This window comes from Tripterygium wilfordii, chromosome 11, assembly GCF_013401445.1.
Source record: "Tripterygium wilfordii isolate XIE 37 chromosome 11, ASM1340144v1, whole genome shotgun sequence".
Classification (NCBI taxonomy): domain Eukaryota; kingdom Viridiplantae; phylum Streptophyta; class Magnoliopsida; order Celastrales; family Celastraceae; genus Tripterygium; species Tripterygium wilfordii.
Genome location: NC_052242.1, coordinates 1731654 through 1742923, shown reverse-complemented (window position 1 = coordinate 1742923; position 11270 = coordinate 1731654). Strand labels below are relative to the sequence as shown.

General features: G+C 37.5%; 3 protein-coding genes across 5 annotated transcripts; all 3 read right to left on the bottom strand.

Moving 5' to 3' along the window:
- Window positions 1–407: 407 nt before the first annotated feature.
- Window positions 408–1509, bottom strand: LOC120009618. Of its 3 annotated transcripts, none has more exons than XM_038860269.1 (3): window positions 1215–1509; window positions 732–1118; window positions 408–598 (listed from the first exon to the last, which is right to left on the bottom strand). In XM_038860269.1, the coding sequence occupies exons 1-3, from the start codon at window positions 1349–1351 to the stop codon at window positions 433–435; spliced, it is 690 nt and encodes a 229-aa protein (XP_038716197.1). In that variant the 5' UTR covers window positions 1352–1509; the 3' UTR covers window positions 408–432. The 3 variants fall into 3 exon arrangements, with proteins under 3 accessions (XP_038716197.1, XP_038716196.1, XP_038716198.1); XM_038860268.1 differs by having other exon boundaries at window positions 732–1127; window positions 1215–1465; XM_038860270.1 differs by having other exon boundaries at window positions 561–1127; window positions 1215–1457.
- A 1997-nt stretch (window positions 1510–3506) lies between these two features.
- On the bottom strand, window positions 3507–4460 carry LOC120008877. The gene is made up of 3 exons (XM_038859250.1): window positions 4392–4460; window positions 4217–4278; window positions 3507–4137 (listed from the first exon to the last, which is right to left on the bottom strand). Exons 1-3 carry the CDS (start codon window positions 4436–4438, stop codon window positions 3938–3940), a joined length of 309 nt encoding a protein of 102 aa, XP_038715178.1. The 5' UTR covers window positions 4439–4460; the 3' UTR covers window positions 3507–3937.
- Window positions 4461–4482: 22 nt separating this feature from the next.
- Window positions 4483–10576, bottom strand: LOC120009509 (WD and tetratricopeptide repeats protein 1-like). The gene is made up of 11 exons (XM_038860129.1): window positions 10328–10576; window positions 8900–8968; window positions 8446–8523; window positions 7775–7909; window positions 7575–7682; window positions 7290–7449; window positions 6744–6839; window positions 6582–6652; window positions 6383–6510; window positions 5614–5727; window positions 4483–4933 (listed from the first exon to the last, which is right to left on the bottom strand). The coding sequence occupies exons 1-10, from the start codon at window positions 10406–10408 to the stop codon at window positions 5646–5648; spliced, it is 1008 nt and encodes a 335-aa protein (XP_038716057.1). The 5' UTR covers window positions 10409–10576; the 3' UTR covers window positions 4483–4933; window positions 5614–5645.
- Window positions 10577–11270: the final 694 nt, after the last annotated feature.

Here is an 11270-nt window from a genome sequence, read left to right as displayed (position 1 = left end):
AAATGCAACAAAACGAATGAAAAATCCATGGACCGACCTCATCAGCATCCGAGGGTCGCAAACCAACCATAGAAATTTGTTCAATAAGTGGAATGCATTCGCTGTCTGCTCTCTGGATGAGCAGTAAAGATCGGAGAAAGACACTCATTCATTCATTCTTGATTCATAGATGCATGTTGCAAAACTGATTTCTAAATTATAATGAATGCATGATTTTTTAAAGGCAAGATTAGTAGAGCAACAAATACCTATCATATCAGGGCGGGTAACTACCTGAGCCGATGATCCTATTTTAGACTCATATCGAATGTGCAAATGATAAATTTATATGGTATCATTCTCGGTCGTTAAAAAAAATTCACTAGCTGAGAATTTCTATACAATGATCTTGTCAAAAACAGGCTAGCTAGTAGAAATGTTGCAGCCAATCCATTATGATAAATTGATTGTGTTGATTACATTGCAAAAGAGATTGTTGAGGATATGCAAATGTGGTCGCCCAGAATGTATACGCTTAAGCCCTTCACTCTCAGTATTATGGCTTTGGGAAAAGTCAAGGATGACAAGAAAGACTGAAGATCCATCCATAATTCCATATCTGTAAAACCCAAATCTCCATCGCAACTGGGTTCCATTAATTCTGATTGGATATTCAAAAAAAATTGAAAATTCATTACAATTATGAATTTTATGATCATGATAAGCTTGAAACCTCTTCCAGTAGTTTATACCTTCTGACTTTATTTCTAAAAACATGCTTCCTCGCGATCCCATTATCAGTATTATTATTCAGTGAATCCGCGGACCTCGTCCTCCTCATCATCTTCTCCTCCAATGCTTTCTTTGTGATGATCCTTTTTCGCAGTTTCTCCGGTGATGATGGCTCAGGCGATGACCTCTGTACTTTCTTGATGGGGATATTGGGTTTCAATGGTGAATTGCCTCTCCGACCCTTTAATCCTCCCTGTATATTGTTCCTCTTCTTGCTCTTGGTATCGCCTTCGCTGCTCGCTTTGGTTGATGATGAAGAATTCGAAGAATTCTGGGACTTGTTATTGTCTTTCTCGCGTAAACACCAATTACATACTCTGTAATACTCTGCCTTCGGATACAGATTGCTGCAATATCTGCCAAAATCATATGAGAATTGATGGAGCTTTTGATCAAAAGAAAGAAAACCCAGAAAGAATGGATCATCAGAAACTGATTAGTACCTGTGTTGAGATCTAAATTGGCAGACTTTGCAGTGGAAGAGCTCGTGAGACAGACCAGAATCTCCACACATACAACACTCGGGGATTGTTGCTTGTGTTGATGGTGCATTAATAGTAGTAGGCTTATTTCTTGTCATTTCGCGTCTTTCATCGAGAGAGAGAGGGAGGGAGACGCATAGACAGAGGTTGATAATGGAGAATCGGCTTTTAAGGACAATGTTCGACCGTTGTTTTCTTCGCTTACTTTAATATTAAGAACAGCATAATTATAATTTATAATAATTAATATCATTTTCAGAGTGGCGTGAGTGAAAAGTAATATAATGATTTCGTATTCCTTATTAAAATCTCTCTCTCTATATATATATAGATGTGTGTGTGTATATATATATATATATTATGATTTCTTATTGTTGCCTAAAATATAACCCATGTTGAAGATTGCGTTTCTTTAGCCAATAAAACAACTTTCTTTTTTAATTTTTAAACGGAGAAAACACCATACCAAATTCGAGGACGCGCATATATGTTTCTCATATGATGGTAAGATAAATTGGGCTAAAGACATCACGCGCACATAAATTTCTCACTTGATGGTAAGATAAATTGAGCTAAAGCTGAGTGCATAATCACAAGGGTGTTGTTTCTAATAAGAATCGAACTCAACACCTCCCAAATCTATATGTTTGACGCTTGAAAAATTCACTGACTAAACTATCACAATATGATTAACAACCTTCTTTTTCTATATGGTCTTTTAAATATTCCCATATAATTTTATTTGTTGGCACCAAAAGTACGAAAAGAAAGTTGAATAAGAAAAGGAAGTCATCATGGGATATTTTTCTCTCTTTCTTTCTTTTTTCTATTACAATTGGAACACTAGAAGGCCAGGAATACCGGCAATATATATACCCAAAAGGCTGAATGGGAACAAAAGGTGTGACTAGCAACACCAATTTGATAAAACAACCTTAAAAGCTTTCTTCGGCTTTCCACATCATTAAGAAAAGGAAAAGAAAGGGTCATATGATCTCTCTAGTGGGTTTTGTAACTTCTATGAGGTTGTCTTCTACAAGATTTCTCCTATGAGCATTTTAAAATACGAAAATATATTTTCATCATTGATTTCGAATATGAAAGACTTAAAGCAGTGAACTCTACTTATCATTTCACTCATCCATATCTTCAAAAAGTGATTCATATTTTAAAGTGCACATAGGAGAATTTCTATGCGGTTCTAATATTGAAATTTTTGGATAAATCATTTCTATAGATGGCAGAATGGGACATTGTTGGAATAATCGAAAAAAAATGTGATGATTATTTTTTATTTTTGAATTCCATAAAGACATGTTCCTACAATTGGGCCGGCCTAGCTGGCTACTCACCATATTTTTTTTGGCATATATTGTTGAAACGTGAAAGCAATGTGTTTAAGGGACCGATCCTATCCATGGCCATATATAGAAATATCAAAAATACATGGGGAAGGCATTTCTTTCGTTTCCTTTCATTTAACTCCATTCTTCAAACATCTAAAAAGAAAAATGATTTAAACTCCCAATTTAGAACTCCCATATTAACTCCAAGTCTCCAATCCATCTGTAGTGTTTTGTTACGATCGTACGTGGACGGTAATTAGAGTCGACAGTTCTCCTATGGTTCCCTCATCTAGGATCCTTGAGGAAGACGATCAAGTTGACCCTTGTGAATAGTTTGATGAATCATCTCCCTTCAACCCTTTGAGCAAAATGTGATTAAAAAGAAAGAAAATTCATGGACCAACTCTATCGTCTCCACCCCGTGGGAACTATGAGATCACCCCAAGGACGCTTTCGGGGTCGCGGACCTTCCATAAGTGGAACACATTAAATTGAATTATGTGTGTTTGTAGCATTGCTCATCAGGTAATTTGTGTATTCATTAGAGTTGAATTATGGTGGGTGTTAACAACTCTTGCTTAGGTCATTCAAAACCAATGGCGTAGAGGAGTAGCTCAGCTAATTTAAAGGAAGACCACTATAAAAAGACCACTATGAAATCCCAAACTGAAATTGTTGTTACCAGCAAATTACGTGTGGAATTGTGGAAATCTGATCCCATCAAAGTTCCCCACCCCACCACACAGGTCCCCACTAAGCAATAAATTGAAAAGAAAGCTTTCATGAAAGTCTAGGGGTTCTTATTAACCGAGACCCCACCACCCCATTAGTCCAAGCTTAATCAAAGAAATTAACTTCTCAGAATCAATTACAGATTGTTCGTCACTTGTCACACACACATTCAATATAACGAAGCAAAGCGGGGTGTACTCACGACTTTAGAAAACGTCATATTAGTTAAGGATGAGCTTGCCCATATAAAGCACTTCATGACCTCCTACCTACGCAACATGAGACTAAAGAATCACCAATCACCTTGCATTAGAGGACCTTCTATATGATTGCCTACCCTCCTCAAAGACACATGCCCTCGTGTGATCCCACATACATTCCACCCAGCTCCGATACAAAATTGATGCAGGCTCAATCCCCTAATACAATATTATTCGCTTTGCGCCTCACACACGTGACTTTAAAACGCGTCATACAATATGTATGTTTTTTTTCCAAAGCACGCATCATTGTATACTCTTACCTGTGAAGAAAAGGATACATTTTCTCCAAGCTTCCAATATTCCTACTTGAGAGGGCATAGGTCGACCCAAGCAATTCACAAAGTTATGAGATACTGTACGTGTTTGTTAGGCAACTCCAACTCTTTCTGCTTTCTACTAAACATGAGAAAAAAAAAGCACCAAAGTTTTTAGGCATACCGTGGAGGTTGTTTGGGCAACTCCAACCTCTTTTCTTTTTTCTACTAAACATCAGTGCAGACTTGCAGGCCTCCAAAATAACTAAATGAATCTTGGATACTGCAACTGCACATGTTGGTTAGTCTTAACTAAATGATATCAATTTTAAAATGGAAGATTTTGGTATGGAACACCAATCTCTCACCTGATCTCGATGCCATATACGCTGATTCGCTCCAGATTTTATACTCCTTCCCAAAACATGAGCTGAGACAGAACAGGATATTTATTTAAATAAAACCCAATCGGGTCAACAACTTTAAGCTGCAAGAACAATCACCAACCACCTGAGGAGTGAGGACATGGATGTTAGGACAAACCAAGCATCCATCCAAGATGTGACTTCACACCCAAACACAGCTGGCATGCTCCGAGAAAATCATCCTTTTTTACAGCACCCTGCACAAAATAAAAAAATCATAACCCTATGCGCTTCATACAAAATGAATATTTCTGAGTCTCAAAGAAAAACAATGTCCACACCAAACTTCATGAGAACTTTTAACAGCGAACCTAACCAGACTGCGTGCCAACAAAGATGACAATGACAATGCTGAGTTGATGGTACAAGCATTGAGAATGTAATATCAGGCTAAAAAAAATGTTTTTATCTGTACAGGAATATGTTCGGTCATACATCAAGGAAAAAATGATTTACATAATCAGACGAAAGAGAAAAATAATAGTACATAATAGAGGCATTAAAGCAGCTCTACAAAATTTACAAAGAGCTCTCCTTATTCAGTATTTGAGCTCATCTTTGAGGACTGCAAAAAGCTTCACATGGTCTGCGAAATTCCAAACACCAGTAACTCTTTATTCAACTCTTTGCATAATATAAAAAACACATCCCCTAATTCACCTGAAACATGTGACAAATCATATGAGAAACGAGATTAAAATTACCAGAGAGAATACAATCCATTCATGATAAAACTCATTCAAGATAAAATTCCAGTGCCTCAATATGCTACTTCCATCTTAAAATTCCATTACCCTTGCTGATAACCAGTGATGCGCTTGAAGCGGGTGACTGACCAAGAACATTGTATTAAGGGTTGTCAAAGGGCAACAAAATATGTCTTAACACGCAAGCAACAAGATAAAGCAGCTTGACGCAGTTTTAATTTAAATCTACATCTCCCGACTCCCATGTTGTACCAAAATCCATTTTATATGCAATTATCAGCTCCACAAGTGAAGGGCATGAAAGCAATGGGCAGTCTTTGAACTATACAATTGTTAGGCATGAGGTGGTGGCTGGCCCCCTCACAATCCCTTATCATCTCCTGCAGATGAGAGTAGCCACTCTCGCATTACCGATTCACACTCAACAATTTCTTAGGGTTCAACAAAGTTTTTCACCGGCTGCCCACATATAGCATCCCTCCTATATTCAGGAGTATTTCTATCAATTAGTAATGCCACATAAAGGCTCAAATTGGAAATTAAACTGCTTTTCAATTTTAATTATCAGGACACCAGCCATAAACTTCATCCAAAAGTTGGAAATTAAGCTAACAAAAGACATCAATCCATTACCTGCATCCAACAATTGATAACTATGAGCCAGATCAACTCTGAGCACACTCGAAAGGATGAAAAGTTCCTTCAGTAAATTCTCGCAATCGAAACCGCTCCAGAAGTTCAAAGGGACTGTAAGTATCAGGCATAATTAATGTTGACGAAAGTAACCATGCAGCAAAAGAAAGCTTTCCAAAAGCATCTTTTAAAAGAAAAAAATTAGAGAGATCAAATCCACAATCAGACTCCAGGGCGAAGCATCCCGCTCAATTTCACAAATTCCATCAGTTATGCAAGCACATCAGATATCTTAGATATCAAAGTGACTTGGGAAAACCTACCAGCTCAACAAAATAATGTGAATATGCGATTGCATCTTGAAATTAGCTACAAAAAAGGTGTACAAACTAAAATCTAAAAAGGGGAAAAATCCCCTTTCCCATTTTACGTGGCAAGGAATGGACCAAATTAGATCAAATCACTCGTTGTATTACTTGCCTAGTATGAAGATGCAGGATAACAAAAAATTTGATTATTTAGGCACAACAATTAACTGATAATTGCATCACGCAGGACAAATATGCAGAGAGTGCAGTAACGATATTGAGATAGTGGTAAGATGGGGAAAACAGGCAGGGTGAGAAAACACATGCTAGGCATCACACCAGATTTTTCTATAAACAAAATGCCTTGAGAATTTGAGTGCATCAAGGGAAGAGCTCCAGGGAAATGACCCGCAATAGTTTAAGTTAATATTGTTAGGAAAACTAGAATTTTTAAGCCTTACAGGATCGCTTCACGCTTGCGGCATAATTTCCGTTGATTATTCTCCATGATATCCAACATGTCAGCAGTTTCAGGTCCAGCTGCTCCCCCAGCGACAACCGATGGGACAGAAGCATTTGGACTCCATATCTAGAACAACAAAAGTAAATAACTATACTCTGATTGCAGCACCAAAATAGAGTACTGTTCATCAAGCTGACCTTTATCGTGTTATCAATCCCACTTGTTGCCACAACGGAATTATATGGGTGGCCCTGCACACAGTTCACAACTGTAAAGGGGAAATTGGTAAAATGCCTCAGACAATAGAGAACAGAAGACATATTACAACCATCAAAAAATGTTAAAGTGAAAAAAGTCACCAGCTTCATCCCCATGCAAAATTTTTACCAATCTTCCAGTTTTCTTTTCCCAAATATACCATCTACCATCATCACTTCCACTAGCAACATACTCACCTGCAAATTGAACCACATCCATAAACGACAAAATGAGTTATTAAAAACTGCAGGAAAATTTAAGATAAAGATGAGAACTATCCACCAAGGTTCCAGCGCTGCCAGAGCCAATGACTGGATGTTAAATATTCTGACAATGCACACTATATCTCCTAAAAGGTTTATCAGTAAACACAGCAAGGCCTCATAAAGCCCACGCCCCACTGCTGTCGCAGCAAGTAGTCAATGCAAGTACCATGCATTATTTCCTGCTGCACAGAGAGATTTCAATGCATATTCTATGCTTGCTTAAAAGTTTCTACAGCTGTAACATTCTTTCCATACTTAAAAATATCCTAGCAGATGTAATATTCCTTAAAAAAGGATCGAGATCAGTCATTATCCTTAGAGTAATTCTAGCTAATACGGATCCTACTATTGATATACTTTTGCACAGACATAATTTTTAACAGTGGCAAGTGGCAACAGTGTTAGCACTCACGAGAATATTGCGACATTCTTGGTGAGAAGAGCCTGCTGGAGGACAAGAATTGCCCTCCCGAAAGTCATGTTGTCTCAAGGTTCCATCTTCACTAGCACTCCATACGACATTGGGATTTCCACTTTCAACCTACATTAGAAGAATAAAGAATTATTGAAAAAGCAAAAGCATGCTGCCAAGTGTTCATATTCAACTGGAATGATCCTATGAAACTCCATTACATTTCTGAGTCCTTTTATGCAACAAAATCTTACAGCTAATTTTTTCACTCTTCTCGTGTGACATTGATACAGTGCCAGAGGAGCGATAGCATTATCATCAGGAGTTCTCCCACTTAAGCGAGACAAATTAAATAATCGAACCTGACAGAAAACAAAAGAGAGCTAGAAGTTAACAAAGGTATAAGCTATAACTTCGTGCAAACATCATCCATTTTAAATTGTAAACACATTACCTCAGCATCTCCAGCTCCAGAGACAACAAGCTCGTCAGAAGTTTCAGGAACAAATCTTGTACAGAATATGTTTGCAGAATGGCCAGTATCTATGGAATACAAAAGTTTTCTGCTATTATAGCTCCAAATATTCATCTGCATATGTATTGAAGCATCACAAACAGTTAATCTAAATAAATAGAGGCCTTCAAGGCTTCAAGCATGTGAAAAGGTATACATATACAATTATATAGAGTGTATGTATGGCAGCAGTCAACATTTAGTCCAGTACATCCATTAACAACAATTTTTACCCATATTAAAGTCACATCAATTGCTGCACTTAGAATTTCCTCACCCTCACCTTGATTTTCATTCTCAATCCAATCAGATATTTTGGTCAACATTTTCCATATTCCCCATCCAAGAAAAGGGGATAAGATGAGCAGGGCACCAGAGAGAAGGATTAACTTCACTTCAGTATTCTCACCATCCATAACAGTAAAAAGGTAAAGGATACGACCAACATATTTTAGACAGGATAATTCAATTTTATTTTGTTTCTTTAACTTCCTCATCTTCTGCAAATATATTTCAAATGTTCAACTAAGATATAAAATAACTTCCATTAGAGTATAAAGATTCCAAACAGTTGCCTAACATAATGCTAGGCATTATAGAGGGCGCTATACCTGTGTATCATCTGATCCAGATATCAAAAGTGAACCTTTAGAATTCCATGCCACACTGTTTACACAACCCTGGTGCCCCTGTTACAGAGGGAGCAGCAGAAAGATCTTAGATGGCAATTTTACCTGGAAAAAAAAAAGCATGGTTGAAATACAATAAATGCCCACTCCAAGCAATTAAAGAAATGGATGAAACACTCTTCCTCGAGCATCTATCATATATGGAAGAGCAGCTCAAATATGGCTACGAAGAGGAGCTCAAATATGAGTAAGTAAAATTCATATATGGGAAGCATCATAAGCTTTGGTTTTTTCTCTCTTTCCCACCCGTAGGTTGCAACAAAACAATTTTACCACTTGGCCAAGGGTTCACCCTCATTGCATTGCAAAAGTATGGATCAAAATTGACAAAAATCAATGAAGTAAAGGATAAGACCAAGAATACTAAGTTACTAACCTCCAATTCTGTTTCCTGAGAGAGCCTCCGTATAAACGATGAGTGCATTTGCAAAGTGTGATCAACATCCTATACAAACAGTAAACGATGCCCTTAGTCTATCAGAGTATCAGTACTCAGTGGGGAGCATCAAAGTACCATATTAATCACAGAGAACAAAAAGTATTATAAGTCGACATAATTATCTACCAAGGTGTTGCTGTTAATAAGGCATAAGACATCCACATTACTAAGCAACAATCTACAATAACGGATTGAATTTCAACTAAAAATGTGTAAAACCATGAAGCATATCGACAAACACTCAGAACAAAAGAAAAGCATAACCATTACACAAAATTTGGATCATGGGGCGATGAGGAGGATCAATTGATTTAGAAATTTCGGTAAGGATGATTGGGACAGAGCCTAATGGCGAATGAGAACGTTTCAATGGTTGTACAACAACTAGTGGAGAGGTTTCAAACAAACCCACAGCCCAGCGGGTTTTAAAAGCCCAATGGATAGATACAGAGCTGCAAACTACATGAGCCCACATGCAACAGAGAGTGAATTTTAAGGCTCCCAAGTACTCTTCTTCAAATTCAAAAGAAAGAAGAACAATGTTTTTAGAGTAAAATTGAGTGTTCGGTGAAGCAAGAGGCATGTTTGCCTATGGAGATCTCTCTCTTCTTTCTCTGCTGGTCAGCAGTCGCTCTGGAATGCCACTGCCACCATTAATGACATCTTTACTCTCTTTTTAAGTTTTAACTTCAAACCCATACATTATTATTCCCCCATACTTCCCACCAAACTTCGCACCATATTGGAAGCTTTCAACACTAACTTAGCGGACAAAGAATCTGTTTTCCAGTAACTTTGAGTTTGAGCCACAGCTGCTGTTTTGCTCCAAAATCGCACCACATTGGAATTTCCAATTTCTTATTTTACTTCATCAGCAGTCTTTGGCTAACCTTCATCCAATAGAAAGCCTAAAAATATCAAACATAACGCTTTTCTTGAAACACCAAATTTTGCCATCAAGAATCTTTGGGAAGAAAATCTAAGTTTTCGAATGAAATTTTGAAAAATATCAGATGTATCTTTAAGTGCTAAGGAGGTTTCTCTTCTTTTTTCCTTCTGAATTATAAGATTGTCAAGAATCAAAGCAACAATCAAATACATATTTAAGTGCTAAGGAGGTTTCTCTTCTTTTTCCCTTGTAAATTATAAGATAGTCAAGAATCAAAGCAACAAGAATGAGAACATAGTTATGTGCAAAATTAACAAGCTTAACATCAAGAACATGTATGTCATCTAGAGTTTTCTTCTACACTTACCAGTTACCAGCGCTTTTAATGCGAAGCTAAAATGGATAAAAAGGCACAATCATCCTTGTCGTATATCAAGAAAACGTATAGTTATTAAGCAGTTGATGCAGAAGCTTACACGGCGAACTTCGTAGTGTCTGTTCTCAATAAGATTGTATATGTTACCGTCGTGAAATGGCAGATTCTCCATTGGCAACATATTCAATAAACCCTAACTCGATCGATCGTGATACCGATAGATGATCGGTGATCGAAGTGTCAGTTTGGATCGCTGGGAGTCTTTCTAGTTGGTGATGAAAATATATAGCATGTCATATGACATCATATGGGTCTGAAGCTCTTAGCTCACTTCTTCAGTTTTATTTCGGTCGAATTTCTTCTACGCTCCTCATGAAGAAACCAAATTAATAATAATATAAATTGCGGGTGTGAGACTGTAAGTGAAGGTGCAGAGTTGGACTGTAGTATAGCATTTGAGCACCGTCGATCTTATTTTAGCAAGAAATTACATGATTTTGGGACGTTATAGGTGAGGCAATACCATGAAGTTGCTGACGGTTGAGCACACCCTATATGACCTCTCATATTGTGAGAAAGCCCACTCGCGTTGAATGTAAATAGTGTGGGCTGGACGCATGTTAGGAGGCCCAGGACTTTTATATTACCAATTTACCACTGATCCACTGCTCTCCTCTTTTTGTGGGGCATTTGTGCGAGTCCAATAATGGGTTTGTAACATAGATTCTGGGCCTATGGGCTCGGAGACCCAGCCTACTCCCACCTAAGAAACGCACCGTTTTATCTATTTCTCTACTTCGCCTACGTTGTCGTTTTCATTCCTCTTGGCACAGCATCGTTCTTCTCTGGGCTGAAGAAGACCGTTGTTTTTTTACTTGACATTTAAATATTTTACTTTTGTTTTGAACGTTGATGACCGTTGTTGTAAGAAGCTATTATGAATCAACGAAACTTAGTACTTTCTTTGGCACGTGTGTACTTCTCTGTTTTCAATTTTAATTGCTTCTTCAAATAATTTCAAAACATTGTCCATCAATTTTATC